At 39.0% G+C, this 24,227-nt stretch overlaps 1 protein-coding gene across 1 annotated transcript in view; it reads left to right on the forward strand.

Moving 5' to 3' along the window:
• Nucleotides 1-24,227, forward strand: part of UBE3C (ubiquitin protein ligase E3C) — a 177,483-nt gene that overhangs the window by 40,342 nt on the left and 112,914 nt on the right. Inside the window, exon 10 of the mRNA XM_050942223.1 lies at nt 6,782-6,969. Within this exon, the coding sequence (XP_050798180.1) occupies nt 6,782-6,969 (188 nt within the window). The remainder of the gene's footprint in view (nt 1-6,781; nt 6,970-24,227) is intronic.

Raw genomic sequence — 24,227 nt, forward strand, 5'->3', positions numbered from 1 at the left:
CAGGATCCCACGTCGATGTTGGAAAGGTTCCCTTTACGGCACTGGCCTCATCAGTGACCCTTGGCTCCAATACCTCGGACCTGGGCTGGGGAGCCCACCAGGGCGCTCTCAACACTCAAAGTTGTCGGTCCAGTCACAGTCATTCCCTGCATATCAATATCAATGGTTCAGCTAACCTACCAAGCCTTTCCACCTTATATACAAAACAGAGTGCTCCAGGTTCTGACTGACAACATGGCTACAGCCTTCTGTATCAACAGGCAGGGCAGAGCCAGATCATAGAATCATAGAAGATTAGTGTGGAAGAGCCCTCAGGAGGTCATCTAGTCCAACCCCCTGCTCAAAGCAGGACCAACACCAACTAAATCATCCCAGCCAGGGCTTTGTCAAGCCGGGCCTTAAAAATCTCTCAGGATGGAGATTCCACCATCTCCCTAGGTAACCCATTCCAGTGCTTCACCACCCTCCTAGTGAAATAGTTTCCTAATATCCAACCAAGACCACCTCCACTGCAACTTAAGACCATTACTCCTTATTCTGTCATCTGCCACCACTGAGAACAGCCGAGCTCCATCCTCTTTGCAACAAACCCGCTTCCTCCCTCACTCTTCTCTTCTTCAGACTAAACAATCCCAGTTCCCTCAGCCTCTCCCCGTAAGTCATGTGCCTAGCCCCCTGATAATTTTCGTTGCCATGCACTGGACTCTCTCCAATTTGTTCACATCCTTTCCTTAGTGGGGGGCCCAAAACCGGATGCAGTCTCCAGATATGGTCTCACCAGTGCTGAATAGAGGGGAATAGTCACTTCCCTCGATCTGCTGGTAGTGCTCCTACTAGTGCAGCCCATTATGCCGTTAGCCTTCTTGGCAACAAAGGCACACCAGTTTCTCATCCACTGTAATCCCCAGGTCCTTTTCTGCAGAATTGCTGCTTAGCCAGTCAGTCCCCAGCCTGTAGTGATGCATGGGATTCTTTCTTCCTGAGTGCAGGACTCTGCACTTGTCCTTGTTGAACCTCATCAGATTTCTTTTGGCCTAATCCTCCAATTTGTCTAGGTCACCCTATCTCTACTCTCCAACATATCTATCTCTCCCCCCAGATTAGTGTCATCCGCAAATTTGCTGAGGGTGCAATCTATCCTCTCATCCAGATCATTAATAAAGATGTTGAACAAAACTGGCACCAGGACCGACCCCATGGGCACTCCGCTTGATATGAGCTGCTATCTAGACATCTGCCCTCTACCAGGAAGCCCTCTGGCTCTGGGATTTCTGTCTGCAGCATGACATCCATCTTGTAGCTGCTCACCTTCTAGGGATCAAGAACACTTTGGCAGATTGCCTCAGCAGGATGTTCTCATCTCGCCACGAGTGGTCCCTTCATCCAAAGGTGGTCAGTTCCATCTTCCACAAGTGGGAAACTCCCCTGGTGAACCTGTTTGCATCTTGGCAGAACAGGAAGTGCCATGTCTTCTGCTCGATTGGGGGCATGGACAGAGGATCCCTGTCAGATGATTTTCTGCTCCCATGGTTGGGGACGCTGATGTATGCTTTCCCTCCGGTGCTGTTGCTACCCAGGGTCCTCACCAAGATTAAACAGGACAGGGCAAAGGTCATCCTCATAATGCTGGTGTGGCTGCGCCAACACTGGTTCAGCACTCTGCTGCATCTCACGGTGGTGACCCTGTTCCAGCCAGTGCTCAGGTTGAACCTGTTGTCCCAGAACCATGGCAGTCTTCTGCACCCCAACCTGAGGGTGTTGCATCTGACGGCTTGGCTGCTGCGTGGCTAAACATGCAGGAGCGGTAGTGCTCGGCTGAGCTTCAGCGTGTTCTGTTGGAAAGAAGGAAGCCCTCCACCAGAGCAACCTACCTGGCCAAGTGGAAACAGTTCACCTGCTGGATTGAAGACAAGGGTGTTCATCCTGGGTGGGTTTCACTGCAGCTTATTCTGGACTACCTCAAGCTTCAGGGCCTGTCCCTCTCATTGATCAAAGACCATCTAGCAGCCATCTCAGCCTTCCACCCACTGTTCAAAGGCAGGTCGGTTTTTGCTCAGGATGTCACGGCCAGATTCCTTAAGGGCCTGGAGCGCCTCTACCCACATATCAGGGACCGCGTCCCTCTGTGGGACTTGAATCTGGTACTGTCACAGCTCGTGGATCCTTTCTTTGAGCTGCTGGCTTCCTGCTCCCTCCGTCTCCTCTCCTGGAAGGTCAAATTTTTGGTCGTGGTGATGTAAGCCCGCTGGGTATCTGAGATTCGGACGCTCACCTCAGAGCCGTCATGCGCTGTCTTCTACAAGGATAAGGTCCAGCTAAGACTGCACGTGGATTTTCTTCCCAAGGTAGTCTCTGTTTCATTTGAGCCAGGACATTTACCTACTGGTTGTCTTTCTGAAGCCGCATAGGTTGGAGGAGGAGCGCAGGCTACATGCCCTGGATGTCAGAAGGGCTGTCGCCTTCTACATTGACAGGACCAAACCGTTCCATAAATCAAAGCAATTATTCGTTACTATGGCTGACAGAAGGAACGGTTTCCTGTACCCACTCAAATAATTTCTTCTTGGATCACTGCCTGCATTCGCTTCTGCTATGACCAAGCTAAGGTGCTACCCCTGGCGATTGTCACCACCCACTCTACTAGGGCGCAGGCCTCTTTGGTAGCCTTTCTGGCCCATGTACCTATCCAGGGCATCTGTAGAATGTCCACACTTTTATGTCCCACTATGCACTGACGAACAGACCTGGGATGATGGTGGCTTTGGTAGGGCAGTATTGCAAGCCGCTAAGCTGTGAATTCTGAGCCCACCTCTGTGGGCACTGTTTGTGAGTCACCTAAAATGAAATTGACTTGAGCAAGCACTTGAAGAAGAAAAAACAGTTACCTATATTTTCGTATCTGTTGTTCTTTGAGATGCATTGCTCATGTCCATTTCATTTCCCATTAATTTTTTTAATCAGGATTAATATTTTTGTTAAGTTTACACTGTTCCTGCCCCCTAATTTTAATCCATTATTTTCCTGGGAAGTTGTGCTTGTGTGAAGACAAAATAGCTTTTGAGGTTTCACTACATTTAAGTAACTTCACAATAATTATGGCCATCTTTGTTGTTTAAAATAAACAATTACACAGTTATAACTTGGATAATTTTTGTAGGACAAGAATACATGAAGAAAATTCTGTGTTGACAACACACTGAGACAAGTGGAGACAGTTTACTCTTGGGGACAAATCCTGCCCCCTACTTTTTGGCTATGGACAGCCCTCTGTGCAGAGTCTGATGCAGGATTTGTGGATCCCATGCAATAGAGACACATTCTACTTGTGTGCCAAAGAGTCCAGCCATGTGTGGCTCTTTGCAGGCCTGTATCCCTGTGCAGCAGAGATATGGATGCAGGGTCACATACTTGTTTACTGCACTGCCATACACCATTCCACTTATCTTCATTTTCCTTTGTGGTTCACAATTCAGTTAATCTAGTTGTCATTCACAATTTTGTTGTGATGCTTTTCCTCCCACCTCATCTTCATCCCACCCAATCCTGGTTGTCACCAGGTCATGGTGTTACTACTTGTTCAATAATGCCACAGTCAGTCTCAGCTTATAATCATCTCTTGCCTTGACTGCTTCAATCTCCTTCCTTAACATGATATACCCCTTTTCTCCCTTTCAGTCTGTCCAAAACACATCTGAAAAAAAATCTCTCTCCAGGTGCTATGACTTTGTCACTTTTTCCCTGAGTCTCTGCACGGGCTCTCTAGCTCCTCTATCAGATCAGAGTTCTTGTCCTCCCTTCAGAGGTCTTCTTAACTCTACCCTTGCGTGTATTTGCGCTCTCACAGCTTCCTTTCTTCATTCCCCTGCATACTGTGCTAGCTCTATTTTTCTCATACTATTAGTCTTTTCCATGCCCCTTCAATGCTACTTTGCTTTGCCTGAAATAGACTTTCTTCTCCTGGGCAGCCATAGGTCTCCTTTACATGCCTCCTCAGTATTCATTTCTGCTGGCTAGCATTCTGCTGCTAACCTTCAGTCGTGCTCCGGTTTTTAGTCCTTCACCTTATCATAAATAAAAGTAATAATAGTTAACACAACGTAACTCCTATTATCACATCCTAAAGTTCCTGTGAGTGCCGCATGCAGAATAAAAACAATGTGCATCCTATGCACTATGCTCCCAGCTTTCTTTACTTTGTCAGTCTGCTAATCATCATCCCTTGCTAATGTTGAATTGACTCATTTTGTTATCTGTATTAATAGATTGCAAATTCCTCATTATTTCACATTGCAAAGCACCTTGCACACCTATTGCTCTATATCAGGGGTTCTCAAACTGGGGGTTGACCCCACAGGGGATTGCAAGGTTATTACATGGGGGGTCATGAGCTGTCAGCCTCCACCCCCTAACCCCTGCTTTGCATCCAACGTTTATAATGGTGTTAAATATATAAAAAAGTGTTTTTAATTTATAAGGGGGGGGGTCACACTCAAAGGTTTGCTATGTGAAAGGGGTCACCCGTACAGAAGTTTGAGAACTACTGCTCTATATAGTTAATAAATAATAGTCAATAGAGATTGCAGTGTAAACAGCACTTTTCTCTATAATGTTAAGAAAACCTCTCAGGAAAATGAATCTTCAGGATTTATATTAATATTCACTATCCGATGCTCAAACCAAGAAAAGTTTTGCACTAGTAAAAGTTGGAGTAATATGGCTGAGAGCCTCAGACTCAAACTCCTTTGATGCTATCCTTTCTGCTTTCTCTTGAAAGACAGTTAGCACTCAGAACACGCTGACAGTTGAGATCTGTTCTTATACAATATGTGAAATTTCACAGGGTGTGGGTTTGGTACAAGTAGCTTAATCAGCAGCTTTTTTTGCTCTGCTGGGTTGTGAGAACTGAGTAGGAATTTTGTTATTGTTCTCTTTCCTTCAGTATTTTTGTTTGTCATTTCTTGTAGTAACTGGAATACTTTCTTTAATGCCATGTTCCAGTAATATGGCAAAGTTCTGAAATTGGTACGTTGGCTTCCATCTTTCCAAACTCGGATATTATTCTAACTATTTATATGATATGTCATGCTGACTATGACTACAAACTGGTCTTGAGAACAACCTCTCAACAAAGGCTGCTTGTCAGATTTTTGTCAGTTTTGCATATGTACACTGACTTTTTTTTTTAATACATACAGTGTGTTAGCATCACCCAGGAATCACCTTCTAAGAAGCTGTAAATGAACTATTTTATTGGGTGAATAATTAATATATACCCCCAGAATCTTTGTTTTTCTTTTATATACAAAACTATGCAAAATAAAATGTCAGAATCTTTATTTTAAAAAAAATCTTTAAAGATAAGTTTATAGTAGCTTTGAAAGCACCCTAAAGAAATGAGTCTGACATATAAAGTCAATGTGGTATATAGCTATGGAGCTAAAGTTGCACTAACCTTTGAATCATTTGTATACAATTCCTTAGAATGTTTACCATTGCTGTTATCAGCTTTGTAGAAGAGTAGTGAGTGTACATAATCAAAACCCAAATGAAATACCTTTTAGAAAGTCTTTAGTAGCCATTTTGTTAATGTTAATAAATTCTCTATTTAAATATTTATCAAAATAAAAATAAGTGATTAGGCTATAGATTATTTGCATGTCAAATGTTGTTCTGCCAGTCAATGTCTTTAAATGAATCAAGTGCATTTAAAAACATGTTAAAAATAAACTGGTCATCTTGTCAATTTAAAAAAAATTGTTGGTTTGGGTTTAGACACTGTGTGCCAACTTACTGCATAGAGTACATTTTCATGACTTAACAATTTTTAGGTTTTGATAATGTAAATGCTGGCAGATGTTTAACTAAATGTTCCATGTAAATTTGTGGTACACCTCTACCTCGATATAACACTGTCCTTGGGAGCCAAATAATCTTACCGCGTTATAGGTGAAACCGTGTTATATCGAACTTCCTTTGATCCACTGGAGTGCGCAGCCCCGCCCCCTCCCCCGCCTCGGAGCACTGTCTTACCGCGTTATATCCAAATTCGTGTTATATCGGGTGGTGTTATATCGAGGTAGCAGTGTACCTGAATGCTGATTTGGTAAAAATGAAATCTAAAAATATGTTCAGAGACAATTTACAATAATTGATAAATACCCCACTGTACCTGACTTAAAACAGAGTAGGCAAAACCTGCCCTGAGGAGACTCTACTGCTTAATAACACTCTGCCGCACCTCCCTTTCTCCCCCTGTCCTCCCCAGAGCTCTTTACATGTATCTATATATGCACACACATTAGGTATCCAGATACATTTGAGCAAGCCCTGATTGATGTATGCAACTGGCTAGAGAGGCAGTGAAAGATTTGAGTGCTCCCATCCATGGGCTAAATCATCATAGCTCAGTGATATTTGTGGAGCTGTAATATTTGACACCAGATAAGGATCTGGCCATATGCATGGACATGGGAAGTAGGCATATACAGGTCTGCTCCAAAGCCCATTGAAGTCAAAGGCGGTCTTTCTAGTGCCTTCAGCAGGCATTGGATCTGGCGCATATTGTATTGACACAAGTACCTGCCTGCCGTGGGGGTTTAAACCACCGCCAAAATATTTTGCTGTAACCTGTGAAATGGTTTTTAATACATTTATTTTGTGGGAGAATGAATTGTGTTGTTTATAGTAAAATTCTGAAGCTTTGTTTAAAGAAGGTGTAGGCTCCATAGTGTTAAAAGCTTAAGAAGTCTTCAAAACAGATGGTTTTTGGGTATATTTACAGGGTGATGGGAGAATATCAGTACAGTATATAACTGAGGAGTGTCTAAAGAAACTGGATACAAAACAGCAGACAAACACTCTACTGAATATGGTCTGGAGAGATTCAGCTAGTGAAGAAGTCTTCACGCTGATGGCATCAATCTGCCACACACTAATGGTGCAACACCGAATGATGGTGCCAAAAGTCAGGCAAGTACCAATAATATGGACCTATAACTCTAGTAGGCCTAAAACTAGTTTGGCTCTGGTTTGTAGTGTCATGCATGCCTGTAATGATGTTCTTCTGCTTGTCTGTCGACTTTTTAGTTTTGTGCTCAATCATGATATTGAAATGTATAACAATCCTGCTTTTCATGCACTTCAGGGAGAAAACTTCTTTTGTAGTGCAATACTGTGCCTATTGAGTGTGCTTTCTGCTCATTCTGGAAAGGACCACTGAATACATAAGTGTGCACCCCTCATTTATTGTTAATGCGATGCCCAGTGAAGTTAGTATTTCACCTGTATTGCAGTCGTAGGTGTCCGAAGCTGATAGAGTACCCATGATTAGCGTGTGTGTGTGTGTATTGGAGGGGTGTGTGTATTGAAATTATAAATGTAGATGAAAATTTGGACTTACTAATTTTGTCCAATAGTGTCCCTTTAAAAAGATTGAAAAATACAGGTAACTATGATGATACTTAGTTTCCTGTATTCAAAATAAAGATCCTGATTATATTTTTATCAGATTATTTAATTTAAATGACACATCAGTAATAAATATTAAATAGAGCTGTCAAGTGATTAAAAAGTTAATCATGATTAATCGCGTGATAGTACTGTTAATAATAGAATACCATTTATTTAAATATTTTTGGATGTTTTCTACGTTTTCAAATATATTGATTTCAATTACAAGACAGTACAAAGTGTACAGTGCTCACTTTGTATTTATTTTTGATTACAAGTATTTGTACTGTAAAAAAACAAAAGAAATAGTATTTTCAGTTCACTTATTACAATCTCTTTATCATGAAAGTTGAACTTACAAATATAGAATTATTTACAACAAAAAACCAAAAAAACCACAACAGCATTCAAAAATAAAACAATGTAAAATTTTAGAGCCTGCAAGTCCACTCAGTCCTACTTCTTATTCAGCCAACTACTCAGACAGACAAGTTTCGTTACAATTTGCAGGAGGTAATGCTGCCAGCTTCCTGTTGGCGATGTCACCTGAAAGTGAGAACAGGCATTCACATGACACTGTTGTAGCCGGGGCTGCAAGATATTTGTGCCAGATGTGCTAAAGATTCATATGTCTCTTCATATGTCAACCACCATTCCAGAGGACATGCAGCTATGCTGATAATGGGTTCTGCTCAATAACAATCCAAAGAAGAGTGGACGGACACATGTTCATTTTTATTATCTGAGTCAGATGCCACCAGCAGGTTGATTTTCTTTTTTGGTGGTTCAGGTTCTGTAGTTTACGTATATGAGTGTTGTTCTTCTAAGTCTTGTGAAAGCATGCTCTACACCTCGTCCCTCTCAGATTTTGGATGGCACTTCAGATTCTTTAACCTTGGGTCAAGTGCTGTAGCTATTTTTAGAAATCCCAGATTGGTATCTTCTTTGCGTTTTGTCAAATCTACTGTGAAAGTGTTCTTAAAACAAACATGCGCTGAGTCATCATCTGAGACTGCTATGTCATGAAATATGTCACAGAACGCATGTAAAACAGAACAGGAGACATACAATTCTCCCCCAAGGAGTTCAGTCACAAATACAATTAACATATTAGTTTTTTTCAATGAACATTATCAGCACGTCTTCTGGAATGGTGGCCGAAGAATGAAGAAGCATACGAATGTTTAGCATATCTGACACGTAAATAAATACCTTGCTACTCTGGCTACAAAAGTCCCATGTGAACACTTGTTCTCAAAAATAAATATAAAATGAGCACTGTACACTTTGTATTTTGTGTTGTAATTGAAATCAATATGTTTAACTATGTAGAAAACATCCAAAAATATTTAGTACATTTTAATTGATATTCTATTGTTTAACAGTGCGAATAATTGCGATTAATTTTTTTAATTGCAATTCTTTTTTTTTTTTTTTAGTTAATCATCTGAGTTAACTGTGATTAAATGATAGCCTTGATATTAAAACTATTCTGGAGTGAATAATTTTGGTTAAAAACGTATACAGTAACTGGTAGTAAAATGAAAAGCTTTTAAGTATTTTTGGTATGTGGTAAACCTAATCAGTTCAAACTGCATTGTAAACAATGATACACCAAACTAATTAGGTTCTATCTTAGCCCACTGGTGTTTATAGCTGTTAGAGGAAGTAAGATGTCAGTGAAACTGTGATTGCTCGATTAGGGTAATTAGCTCTTTGTAGACTAATTGCATTAGGACAGGATGTGAGATCTGAAGATCATAGCAGCAGCTGAATTAGTACGCTTGTTTTATTGTTGCAGCTAGTCCATTGCCTTGGATAATAATTACTGGATTTAAATGCATCACTGCTCTGGCTTGAGGTTTACTGGTAAACTGTGTGGAAGAGGTGCTTAATGAATAAAGAAGTCTTACATAGCCTTAATTGTATGAGTAAGGCATCTGTTTCCTCTGAGGAACCATAGTTAGAAGTCTGTAATTATTTGTGGTAATGTGTTCGGTGTTATACGTTAGTATATATGTCACAGGTTATATAAGATGGTTCAACAACTTAAAAATATGCAAACCTGTGTTAAATCAGTTAGAGCAGCACAGCTGTTCCACATTGTAATTATTTTGGAATAGTTATTGAAAAGATGAGTTTGTCTTCTACAGAATTAAATATTAGAAACATAGATTTTTCTGTTTTCTCAGGGTATTTATTAGAACGTTAGGTATATTTTAAAGGAATATTGTCAGCTAAACAACTAGCTGTGAAAGACTAACTTTGAATCTGTTTATAATATCTTTCATTATTAAAACTTGCTTGAAGTTGAAAATCAGAGGTTCTGATGCTGGACCCATTGAAATTAATGATAAAGCTTGCTTTGTCTTCAGTAGGTATGTGATCAGGACCTATATTACTTTTCTCCATTTATAATGTTAGTTTATTTTTACATAATCCTCAACATTGAAAATAGGTTAATCAGTGTAAATGTTTAGCCTGTTGCACTTTAGGTTTCTCATGTACTAGCACAATTCTGCTATATTTCACAGGAGCATCAGACAAGCCAAACAGTAAAAACTGTCATTGATATTTTTCTCAAACATTTTCATAACGTTCTTGCCATTATGTTTTAAGCTGTCAGTCCTGTGAACACTAACATATGTATTCAACTTTAAGCATGAGTAGGCCCATTGACTTCAATGCAGTTATTCAGAGAATTAAAGTTAAGCTCACCCTCAAGAAGAGAAATACAACCTTGGTGTGCTTTTTTTATTACAATTTTAAATGTTATCTATAGATTATGATCCAAAGACCATTAAATTCAGTTCTTCCATTTGTGTTTAATGGGTTTTGAATCAAACCTGTTCTATCTGGCTGCTATTACAAATATTTGTGTGTGTGTATTGTAAGGAGATTTTGCCTATTGTTTTGAAGTATTGCGTTTTGTATATTTTTCACAAGTAGTTCAAAACTTACAGGTAATTTGTTTCAACTTGCATACTATTGCTTTTTTATAGCCTATTGAGAAAAATGCTCTTCCTTGTTTCAGCACGTGTGTTAGAAGTTCAGGAGTGCTGATAACTAGCTCTTAAGTGCCAGTTACAGATTTAGTTCCCATCACAACTTTAAACTATAAACAAAGATTACAATATTATAAAAGTGATTGTATGGCAGATTTAGTGTTGCTATTAAAGCTACTCCAAAGTTTGTCTTTTTGAGTCTGGTTTACTTAAAATACCAATTATTTTGAGTAAATATTTACATAATAAATTATGATGCTTTTTTTGTAGAAGCCATGTTAAAATGGAAACATTGTAGATAAACAAGAATAATGTATTCAAAATAACCTTTCATTTACAATGCATTAGATGTTTGGGGAAAAAATTCCCCTTAAATTTGAAGTCTTAATGGTAAAATTAGTCTGGGATCAGCATGAAAATTTTATATACTGAACAATAGAATTCTCAAATATAAAAGTAAATCATGTCAATTAAGACAATTAATAATGCAGGGCATTGCAAAGTGAGACAGTACATGAAAATAATTAATTAAATACCTTTTAAAACTGAAAATATTGTTAGAATAAAAATTTAGCAGAAGATTAACTCAGATGAGTAGTAGGGAAAGAATGAATGCCTTAAGACTGTGAGTTTTTTAAAAAAGCTTTCTAAAAATGTATGGTTTATTTTCTTTATAATAGACAGTAAAATCTTATCTTACAATGTGTACATACTACATAACTCACTGGAAAGGTAGTTCCTTTGCTTTCTATGGATCTTCAGTGCAGCAGGAGAGATGCATTGGTTGCAAAGTATTCTAGAAACATAAGGATTGTCATGCTGGATCAGACCATAGTTAAATCTAGTCAGATATCCTGTCCAACTGTGGCCAATACCAGGTACCTCTGGGGAAAGATACAGGAATCTGTGTACTAGATAGTTAAGCCAGTGGAGGATATTTCTTTTTAACTTCAAATAGTCAGTGGTTATCTTCTGCCCTGAACAATGAGGGTATATGTCACTATTTTTTATTCAGTTTTAACATAACTTTGGATATTCTCATTATCCACTCTTTCTTTGACTCTTGCTAAACTCTTGGTCTCATTGATACTTTGCTACCATGAGTTCAATTTAATTATTACATGTTAAAAAATATTTCCTGTTATAAGTTTTACATTTTGGCTTGTCAGAATCACTGAATATTCCCTTTGTTCTGTAGTATGATAGATGTTAAATAGGAATTTCTCTATTCCTTTCCCCCCCCATCCCATATCCAAGTCCCTTTTATTCCTCTCTTCTTCAGACAATCCTAAACTTTTCAATCTCTTCTTATGAAGAAGCCTTCCCATGTATCATTGTCTAATCTTAATAATTTTAATTGCCTATTTCTGGGCCCCATTTGTTTCTGCTTTATCTCTTTTTAAGATGGGCATGATCAGAACTGAACTTCACTTCACATTGGAGCAACTCAGAAGTAAAATATGACTTACTGCTTTCATTCTCCTTAGTCAGATACATATATGAGAGAGAACTGAAGCTTTTGAAGGTTAAGAAGTCACTTATACTTTACCTTTATGGTAGTTGCTTTTGTATAGTACATCTATTTAGGTGCAAATTAATTTATTTTTTCTATTTTACCAAATACTAGAAGCTGGTAAAATGTACTTAAATACAACATAACTTAATCTACAGTAATTAATTAGCATGTAAATCTTTTCATATATGATGCATTAACATTGGTGCTTTTTCAGGTGCATTGCAGAATCATATAGTTTTAACAGTTACTTCTGAAGAATTTACTATCTAAATTGGACAGATGTTAACAAGCCTAATTAAAGGAAGAAGCATAAATGTTGGAAGACATAGTCATAATCAATCAATGTTGGGAAACCAAATGAGATACAGGGTGAAATCCTGACTCTATCAGAGTCAGAGAGAGGTATGCCATTGACTTCAATGGGACCAGGATTTCATCTGTTGAGTGTAAAGTTTATATGTAACTTGATGATTTCCGTTATTGGATATTATAAAAAGACCCGACAAAATAACTGAGTCATAGCACACACCTGTAACTGCTGATCTAGGAGGGATTTTGAAGGCTCTTTGTTGAAAATGCTATACGTTCAATGACTTATTTAGGCCATTTATGCAGGTACTTTATTTTTAAGCGTCTGAGTAGTGTCACTGATTTCAAAAGAAGTCTGTGGGGCTACACAATATGCTTAAAATTAAGCACTTGTGTAATATTTTCAGGATCAGGGCCTTATTGATTAGCAGCCTTCTGGATGATTTGTGTAAGGCAATTGCTAATTTCAGTAAAACTGCTTCATAGTGACAATACATTACTACTGTTTGACTTTCAAAACACTGCTAATCTTCTCACATGGGCAGATGATGAGTTGGAAAACTGACATTGTGGTGTAATGTCAGCAGTCTGCTTTCACATGTAAAAGGAAGTTATTTAGTATTTCCACATGGCTACCTTTGTTTTTCTTTCTGGGAGCTTTCTCATTTTAACAGAAACATTTTGGATTTGTTTCTTGTATTTGCTCTTATTTTTTTTCTAAGGGTTAGCACTATTAATTTAATTTTTTAAAAACCTTTTAACATTACCAGCGTTATGCCATCTTGTTGTGATATATATTCAGAAAAAAAGATAGAAACACAAAGAAGCTTTCATTTGCAGTTTTATACCAGAGGAGTTGTATGGCTCATTTAATGGTAGTCACATATGCTATTTTCTACCTGTGACACCTGGCAGTTTGAAGGAAGTGTCAAAATACACTGCTCCTGCAATAGTGACCTTTACTAGACTGTATGAGTTTGTCTCATTCTGTTGTATTCTCTTCATTAACTTAAATGGTCTCAGTGGGAAACTGGGCTAAATTTATGACCTAGACTGAAAATCTTGCCTTTAACTAATTAACTTATAGTGGTGCCTCAGCTAAATAAAGCTTAATGGGTCATTTAATCTATCCGATTGTGCAGAAGGAATTTGACACATTTTTAAAACCAAGGGTACACAAAAATACCTTTTTTAACAAATACATATAAATCATGTGCCCTTTGTGAACAATTAGACACCCACAGAGAGAAACTACAGGGTTCGCTGTAAATGGTCATTATGTACTTAGATATAGCAGAGATCATTTGATTTAACATGTTGAAAATAGATATAGCAAAAGTCATTGCACTAAATTTTACTTGTAAGTGCTAAATTATCAGAACATTAGTTGTACCTAAGGTTGAGTTGGTTGATTTTTTGCACTTAAAGTAGGGAGTCAACCTCTTTATTATATGGAAAATACAGCATCTCCTCCCAAAAATTACAGCAGTCACTTTGAATATAAAATGAATTTTCTGAAAATATACCAATGAATCTGTAAGTCAGTCTGTTTATTATTCCTTTTAGAAAATTGTTTAATTTAGCACACCTTCCCTGTCCCCTCTCCACTCCTTCCCCCTGCCTCATGTACACCCATGCCCAATAATGTCAGTAATGGAACAGAGAGAGGGATTTTGAAGAACAGGTCAAGAGGCAGGGGAAGACTTGGGTGTAAACCCCTGGTTGCTTTGCGCTGTTCCAGAGTGGCATAAATCAGCCAGAGAGTAGCAGTGAATCCAACCATAATACTTAAAATAAAATGTATTATACCATTAGAATTGGTGGTAATCTCTTTGAGTTTGTGTTAGTATTCATGTACATTTTTAATTAAAAAAAGATGGAGGCAGAGTTAAGGTTGTTTAAATGCCCTAACTGTTCATTTTCATATCTGAACTTCTTGGATTTCTTTTAAGTTTACCAGTAACTCTGAATTTACTGGATTTGTAGTGCTTAGTTTGGAGGATAATTACAACATCGCTGTAATGTATTTTACCCAAATTATATTTATTTTCAACCCTAATTCAACTTTGATGTAGTTTTGTCTAGGAATAGTGACTTTAAGATTATATTAAACACAGAGTGTTGTTCTAAACAAGAACAACTAGAGTATGTTTTGTCTCTCTTTAGCTCTTAAATTTTTCTATGACTGATAATGTACACCAGGAAAGACCAGAAGAATTTAAAAACAGCCATTTTTTCCAAACCTTTACAAAGAACAGAATTCTTGAAAGCCTCATTTGCATTGCTTGTTTACCTTAACTAAAATGATTAGTTTGAGAGCAAGTTTCAGCACTAGATTACATACGTTTTATGGTGGCTCCTTTGGTTACAATGGATGACACTTCACTGGAGTCACACAAATGTAAAACTATTGTAACATGATGAATCAAGCCTGGCACTTCTTGGTTTAATTCCTTGTTTATTGGGCTAATGGCTGTTTTGTGGTAATGGCTAAGAATCCAAAGCATGGAATATCAATATTTTACAAGTGCAGGGCATAGCTGTAAAATATAATGACTGATGCAGTAAAATCTTCAGTCTTATCTATAAAAAGAACAGGAGTACTTGTGGCACCTGAGAGACTAACAAATTTATTTGAGCATAAACTTTCGTGGGCTACAGCTCAGTCGATGAAGTGTTAGTCTGAAGATGTTAGTCTCTCAGGTGCCACAAGTACTCCTGTTCTTTTTGCAGATACAGACTAACACGGCTGCTACTCTGAAACCAGTCCTATCTATGTTAAGTATGAGAGATAAGGGATGGATTTCAGAGGTTCTCATCATCTGCAACTCTCTGGTGACCAGTTGGAGCTGTGGTTGCTTATCATTTTAGAACTGAGACCATAATATTTAGCCGTTGTTCCAGTTGAACCTCTGAATCACTTGGGTGAAGTTTTCAGAGTTCTGAAAGATGGATAAAACTGAGGCTACTGTTGTTTTTCTAAGCTCTTAAAGTTTTCCTGTTTTTTAGAAATGCTACTGAACATTACCAGAACAAATGAAAAAGCAAATTACATTATGATAGGAGGTCCAGTCCATGATATTTGTTCATTTCAACTAAAACTAGTTTCCTGGGATGATTGTAAAATTAACAGGTTTTTACTTGGATCTCCTAGGAGATGTAAAGGCACTCTGCCAAATAGCTTTTCTTTTTGAAGCTGAGGCCAAGAACTGAAGGTCATTGCACAAATTCCTCTGCTTAGAAACCAAGACATTCAAATTAGGTCATTTTAGATATTTCAGTGTTAAAAGAGAAAATACCTGTTCTTTATTTAAATAATTTAATACGCCTCCAGTAACTAGTAATGCATAATTTCCACCCAAATATCGGAATAATAGGAATCTGGAAGAAAGTAAAATTGAGTTTCAGGTGAATAAAAATAGATGATTTAAAAAAAATTTAAATCTATTTTTTATATAAATTAGATATTTAAAATTAAATTATTTTTTAAAATACATATGTTTAAAATTAAATTTGAGATTGACAACCTATGTTAAAACTAGGGTTGTCAAGCAATTAAAAAAATTAATCACGATTAATCATGCTGTTAATAATAGAATACCATTTATTTAAATATTTTTGGAGGTTTTCTGTGTTTTCAAATATATTGATTTCCGTTACAACACAGAATAAAAAGTGCACGGCGCTCACTTTATATTTATTTTCATTACAAATATTTGCATTGTAAAAAACAAAAGAAATAGTATTTTTCAGTTCACCTGTGCAACTACTGTAATGCAATCTCTTTATCATGGAAGTTGAATTTACAAATGTATTATTATGTTCAAAAATAAAACAATGTAAATCTTTACAGCCTACAAGTCCACTCTGTCCTATTTCTTGTTCAGCCAGTTGCTCAGACAAGTTTGTTTATATTTGCAGGAGATAATGCTGCCCACTTCTTGTTTATAGTGTTACCTGAAAGCGTTCGCATGGCACTGTTGTAGCTGGGTTCGCCAGATTTTTACATACTAGATGCACTAAAGATTCGTATGTCCCTTCATGCTTCAGCCACCCTTCCACAGGATGTGTGTCCATACTGATGATGGGTTCTACTCGATAATGATCCAAAGCAGAGCGGACCAATGCATGTTCGTTTTCATCATCTGAGTCAGTTGCCACTAGCAGAAGGTTGACTTCCTTTTTTGGTGGCTCGGGTTCTATAGTTTCTGGATTGGAGTCTTGCTCTTTTAAGTCTTCTGAAAGCATGCGCTACACCTCGTCCCTCTCAGATTTTGGAACACACTTCAGATTCTTAAACTTGGGTCAAGTGCTGTAGCTGTCTTTAGAAATCTCACATTGGTACCTTCTTTGTGTTTTGTCAGATCTGCTGTGAAAGTGTTCTTGAAATGAACAACATATGCTGGGTCATCTACTATAACATGAAATATATGGCAGAATTCTGGTAAAACAGAGTAGGATACATAGCTGCCTCCCCCAAGGAGTTCATCCACAAATATAATTACCACATTTTTTTTTAACAAGCGTCATCGGCGTGGAAGCATGTCCTCTGGAATGGTGGTTGAAGCATGAAGGGGCATATGAACGTTTAGTATATCTGACACATAAATACCTTGCAACGCTGGCTACAAAAGTGTCATACAAACGTCTGTTCTCACTTTTTGGTAACGTAAATAAGAAGTGGGCAGCATTATCTCCTGTAAACGTAAACAAACTTGTTTATCTTAGTGATTGGTTGAACAAGAAGTAGGACTAAGTGGACTTTAGGCACTGAAGTTTTACACTGTTTTGTTTTTGCGTGAAGTTATGTAACAAAAAAAAAATCTACATTTATAAGTTGCACTTTCACGTAACGAGATTGTACTATGGTACTTGTATGAGTTGATTTGAAAAATACAATTTCTTTATTATTTTTATTACAAATATTTGCACTGTCAAATAATAGTGAGCACTATATATACACTTTGTATTCTGTGTTGTAATTGAAATCAATGTATTTGAAAATGTAGAAAAACATCCAAAAATATTTAATAAATTTCAACTGGTATTCTATTGCTTAACAGTGCGATTAAAGCTGCTATTAATTATTTTAATCGTGATTAATTTTTTGTTAATCATGTGAGTTAACTGTGATTAATCAACAGCCATAGTTAAAACATAAACCTACTATAACCTACTAAAATCATTTAAATAAAAAATGTGCTGTCAATGACCCCACCTCAAATTTTAATAAGTTAAGGGATAGTGCTTTTTAAATGTACACAGAATCGGGGAAAACATCTAACTTTTGAGATCAACTCAAGCTTTTTAAATATGCCACAATGTCATGAATTATATTGAGTATCTATATATTGTTGTCTAGCAACGCCAGAAGGACAGGAGACACTGCATGCATTTTAATTAGGCTGCAACTTTATTCCTAAATGTCTGTAAGTATTTGGTAGATAAAAGTGTACAGTGCAGGTAATTCCATAATTGTTTACATATACCTGGAGAGACTGCTGCCAGCCCTCTGCTTTTACTCATTCTGGTCCCCAGCCAACCTGTTGCTGGGACCCCACCTTGAATGAAGCCTAAGTGAGGGGTTGGCTCTCTACCATGCCTACCATAGGAGTCATGAACCCCATTCTGCCCCTTTAAAGAATGACTCCTTTATATCTTTTACTAATCCATTTAATGAGATCACTGTATCACTTCCCTCTGGAGTACCTGTATTGCATTGGTTCCCAAACTTTTTGGCATCACGCCTCCTTTTTAATTTTCGAGAAACTCTTATGTTCCCCACCTCTCCTTTACCATCATCCAAACCCCCTTTTAACAAGTTCAATTTATAATTTAAAATTAAAAATACAAAAACTTGATATAAAATTTATTTAAAATTAAAAATAAGCACAAATAGTTTTTCTTGGCACAAAAATTGAATAAAAATGTAATTTAAAATAAGATATCATAAACAAAATTAATTTAATGTGAAGGATGGTGCTGCATTTTCTTCACAAGTTGGGAAAGCCTAGGTTTGAAAGATGGAAGTGCGCAATGCAAATCGTTTTCAACATCCAGTCAGTTCTTTGGTTCTGTCCCTGCCTGCAGGTATATGGGATCTTGGGGAGCAATTACCACACAGCTGGGGTTCCAATTAATTTCTTTATTAAAGGAAAAAAAAGGAAGTGGTGGGAATTTAATAATGAAATACGATGGGATGGGGTGTATAGGGTGTTTACAATAGACAAGGATGGGGGGGTTCTTATTGAACAGTGTAGCGAGTTCTAACAGTGGGGTACAGTAAGTGGGGTTCAGCACAATGGGGTACAGTACAGTTAATAAGCGTGTCAAAAAGAAATGCAAAATAAAATGGTAGCTTCTATATAAAATGGTCAACAATCTTAGATAGAACGTATTAAGTGGTTGGTGGCCTTATACACAATGTAACACAATGGTATCAATGCAAATACAAAGTATATTAGAAGAGTGGAAGCAACTAATGGGGTGTTATAATTACAAGTAAAATGTGAATATAAGTGAATTTATGCAATGCAACAGTATAAAAGAAAAGTAATGACTTAATTTGTGAGGCTAGGATAGCAGATAATCTGTCAAGGAACAGGAGTGGGGAGGGGAGTGAATGATTAGTGGCAACTGATGAGAGGAGAGTGCGGCTGGAAGCAGCGAGGGACTCTGAAGCCCTGCAAGGTAAGGACAATGGAGCAGCGTGATGGTGATCTTCGGTAGGGGAAGGGCAGCGGAGAAGGGCTAGAGAGAGGTTTAAGCAACAAGCGGACGCCAAAAACAAAGGAAAAAAAGCAGCAAAGGGTTTGGGAAGTTTCACAGGGGGAGAAGCAGCAAGGGGTTTGGGAGGTTCGGAGGGTGATGCAGACGCGGGGGGGGAGCAGCAAGGAGTTGGGAGGTTCACAGAGAGTGCAGATGCGAGGAAGAAAAGCAGCAAAGGGTTTGGGAAGTTTATACAGGGGAAGAAGCAGCAAGGAGTTTGGGAAGTTCGGAGGGTGATGCAGACGCGGGTTGGGGGCAGCAAGGAGTTATAACAGGGAGACAGAGAAGCACACAGAGGGGGAGATTGGAGCAGGGGAAAAACAGACATGGGAAAGTTCAGGGAGAGATCGGGACAGCGGGAAGACGAATTTAAGCAGCAAAAACCTTATCTACAGACACGGAGAAGTACACAGAGGGGGAGATTGGAGCGGGGGAACAACGGACACGAATTCAAACGGCAAAAACCTTGTCTATAGACACGGAGAAGCACACAGGGGGATTGGAGCGGGGGAAAAATGGACACGGGAAAGTTCAGGGGGAGATCAGGACAGTGGGAAGACGAATTTGAAGCAGCAAAAACCTTATCTATCTTAACCAACGACTGGGCAAAACAACAAATATCACAATTCTAAGCAAAGCTATAACAAGCAACTATACGGAGCAACAAAACAGTAAACTATAACAAGGCAGTTGAAACTTACAAGCTCTACAATCTTAACAAACTATGACTTATTAAACTAAAAAAAACAAGACCTATGGTGCACCTTATGCTATGGGGAGGTTACAGAGGGCAAAGTGGTATGTGTCCAGGACCCAGCTCCCAAGGAAGCCTAGGGATGGTGGCTACAGCGGTGGATACAGCTGAAAGCAGAGAGCCCCAAGACAAAGCCCACAGGAGCAGAGCTTAGCAGCAGCACAAACTTATTTTTAGCAGCAAAGAGCCCTGGAGTTTGAGAGGTTTTAAGACACAGACCAAGGTTTAGCTTGAGTCTGTGTGCTGGGGAAACAGAGCCAGCAGCTAAAATAATAAAATAAAAGTATAGAAAGTTTTACAGAGGGATTCTTACCAGTCCCCAAGGCAGCAGCAAAGGCAGAAGCAGCAGCAACATCAGAAGAGGCAAGGAGGGCTCGGTAGTCTCAATAATCAGGAGATCTCTCAGGTAGCAAGCAATTCGTTCTTTGTGGGGAGGGGGGTTCAAAAAACGAGGGTACGCTCAAAAATAAAACGAGAGCGGAGAAAGGACCCCCCAAAACCCCTGGCTGATCAGACCAGGCAGCAATGCAGGAACCTTTCTGAGGTGTTTCAAAAATGTCTGGTTTTAAAGGCAAACTTGGGCAGTTTCCCGCCAGTAATACTGATAGGCTCTCTCTGTCACAGGGGAGGGGGCACAGGGAAAAAAATGAAGGTAAGCCCAGAGACATGCCTGGACATAGTCCTGTGCAATAGGTGACTCAAGAGCACATGAGGCCTATGACTCATGCCCAGGATCTTAAAAACACATTAGGTCTTGCAGCTCTGGACATTGCCTACCCTACACCAAGCCCAGGCTCAACGAGGTGATAACAGGACTAACCCTTTGAACAGGGCAGTAGTCCCACTTAGCACGCAGCACAAGTGGCCATCCCTTTGAGAAGGGCAATGGCTCTTGTTAAACAACTTAAGGGGCCCTCCCTTTGAGAAGGGCAGTGTCCCTGGTAAACAACTTAACAGCCAGGGAAGGGCGGCCACAGGAGAACAGAAAACAAAATGGAGTCTGGGGACAGCTGTAAGAAACAAAATGGAATAGGGGATAGCTGTAACAGACAGGTTCGTTTTCATTATGACTGAACTTGAAAAGCTTTTTTTCATAGAGGTATGTCAACGAAAATGGAAGAATAATACATAGTGCCTCTTCTCCAGCTTTTCGGTAAATTGGGAAATATTTTATCCAAAATTCCTCCAAGCTTAAGTTTTCGAAAATACCTTTCGCACTTGAATTGTATTTCACTTCAAGTGCTTGTTCTTGCAATACTTCTGACAATGAATCGACATCAACGTTGAATGGATTACATGCTAATTTATGAACGGGGTTGCCAGAAAAGTTGTCCAGAAAATAGTGGATGAATTCATCAGCAGGGCAGTCCAGATGAAACACAATTTTGTTCTTGGCATCCTCTTTACAAAGTTCTTGGAAACCTTCATTTTCAGCAAGTGATGAAGATGTTGGAAAAAACAAAAAATTAGGCATCTGAGCTTGCATTTCACGTTTCCAAAGCTTGATTTTTTTCCATAAGCGCTTTGATGGCATTGTGGTGCACTATAATGTTTGCAGCCTTGTTTCCTTGCAGCTCAAATTGAGATGATTCAAAAATGTCCATGAGGTACGCCAATGAAAGTTCAAACGTTTGGTCTGTAAACGCACAATATAACTCTTTTTTTCTGTTGCTTGAGGAAAATTTCCACTTCGTCTTTCAGTTTGAATAATCTCGAAAGCATGTTCCCGTTGGAAAGCCATCATACCTCAGTGTGAAACAAAATAATTGTATGATCCGCTCCCAAATCTGTGCAAAGAGCTGCAACAAGTCTAGTTTTTAAAGCGCTGTTCTTCACAAAATTGACAACTTTGGTGGCCAAATTCAACGAGTCACATAGGTCATCTGAGAATAAGAACAACCCAGGGAATTATTGGCTAGCTAGCTTATCTATGGTACTCAGAAAGATAATAGAGCAGATAATCAGTTTGTAAGCCTCTAGAAGAAAATATGGTAATAAGTAATAGTCAACATGAATTTGTCAAGAACAAATAATGTCAAACGAATTTAATATACTTTGAGAGGATAGCAAGCCTTGTGGCTAGGGGCAAGCAATAGGTGTGATATGTCTCGACTTTAGAAAGGCTTTTGATAGTGTCCCCCATGACGTTTCATCAACAAACTAGAGAACTGTAGCATAGATGAATCTCCTGTAGGGTTGGATACACAACTGGTTGGAAAAGCATACTAAAAAAATAGTTATCCATGGTTCACAGTTAAGCTGGAGGAGCGTATTGAGTGGGGTCCAAAGGGATCATTCTTGGGACCCATTCTATTCAGTGTTTTCATAAATGATTTGGATAATGGCAGAGAGACTACACTTATAAAGTTTGCAGATGCTCCCAAGCTGGGATGGGTTACAAGTGCTTTGGAGGATGGGATTAGAATTCAAAATGATCTTGATAAACTGGACAAATGGTCTGAAGTAAATAAGATGAAATTCAATAAGGACAAAGGCAAAGTAGTATACTTAAGAAGGAATAATCAGTTGCACAAATACAAAAAAGGAAATGACTCAAAAAGGCTGACGGTGTTGTCGTCATGAATAAATTGGAATATGATCAAGAGGCTGCTAGACAGCTCTCTAACACCACGTTCTACAGGCTATTATCCTCTGATCCCACTGAGGATTACATAAAGAAACTATACCATCTGCTAAAAATCTCCCTGACAAAGCACAAGAACAAATCTGTACGGTCACATGCCTAGAACCCCAATCAGGGCTTTTCTGTTTGCTACCCAAGATCCATAAACCTGGAAATCCTAGACGCCCCATCATCTCAGGCATTGGCACCCTAACATCAGGATTGTCTGGGTATGTGAACTCTGTCCTCGGGCCCTACGTTACCAGCACTCCCAGCTATCTTCGAGACACCAATGACTTCCTGAGGAAACTGCAATCCATCGGTGATCTTCCAGAAAACACCATCCTGGCCACTATGGATGTGGAAGCCCTCTACACCAATATTCCACACAGAGATGGACAACAAGCCATGAGGAACAGTATCCCCGATAATATCTCAGCTAACCTGGTGGCTGAACTTTGTGACTTTTGTCCTCACCCACAACTATTTCACTTTTGGGGACAATATATACCTTCAAGTCAGCAGCACTGTACCCTTATGGCCCCACAGTATGCCAACGTTTTTATGGCCGACTTAGAACAATGCTTCCTTAGCTCTCGTCCCCTAGCGCCCCTGCTCTGCTTGCGCTACATTGATGACATCTTCATCATCTGGACCCATGGAAAAGAAGCCCTTGAGGAATTCCACCATGATGTCAATAATTTCCATCCCATCATCAACGTCAGCCTAGATCAGTCCACACAAGCGGTCCATTTCCTGGACACTACTGTGCTAATAAGCAATAGTCTCCACATAAATATCACCCTATACTGGAAACATACTGACGGCTATACTTACTTGCATGCCTCCAGCTTCCATCCAGGACGCACCACACGATCCATTGTCTTCAGCCAAACTCTGTGATACAACTGCATTTACTCCAATCCTTCAGACAGAGGCAAGCATTCTTAAAACTACAATACCCACCTGATTAAGTGAAAAAACAGATTGACAGAGCCAGACGAATACCCAGAAGTCATCTCCTGCAAGACAGACCCAACAAAGAAAATAACAGAACACCACTAGCTGTCACCTTCAGCCCCCCAACTAAAACCTCTCCAGCGCATCATCAAAGATCTACAACCTATCCTGAAAGATAATCCCTCACTCTCACAGATCTTGGGAGACAGACCTGTCCTCGCTTACACACAACCCCCCAACCTGAAGCAAATACTCACCAGCAACCACACATCACTGAACAAAAACACTGACCAGGAACCTATCCTTGCAACAAAGCCCAATGCCAACTCTGTCCACATATCTATTCAAGTGACATCATCATAGGACCTAATCACATCAGCCATGCCATCAGGGGCTCATTCACGTGCACATCTACCAATGTGATATATGCCATCATGTTCCAGCAATGCCCCTCTGCCATGTACATTGACCAAACCAGGCAGTCTCTACGCAAAAGAATAAATGGACACAAATCTGACATCAGGAATCATAACATTCATAAACCAGTAGGAGAACACTTTAACCTGTCTGGTCACTCAATAACAGACCTGAGGGTGGCAATTTTGCAACAGAAAAGCTTCAAAAACAGACTCCAGCGAGAAACTGCTGAACTCAAATTGATATGCAAACTAGATACAATCAACTTAGGCTTGAATAGAGACTGGGAATGGCTGAGCCATTACAAACATTGAATCTGTCTCCCCATGTAAGTATTCTGACACTTCTTATCAAACTGTCTGTGCTGGGCTATCTTGATTATCACTTCAAAAGTTTTTTCTCTTACTTAATTGGCCTCTCGGAGTT

The sequence above is a fragment of the Gopherus flavomarginatus genome, chromosome 2, assembly GCF_025201925.1.
Source record: "Gopherus flavomarginatus isolate rGopFla2 chromosome 2, rGopFla2.mat.asm, whole genome shotgun sequence".
Taxonomy (NCBI): domain Eukaryota; kingdom Metazoa; phylum Chordata; order Testudines; family Testudinidae; genus Gopherus; species Gopherus flavomarginatus.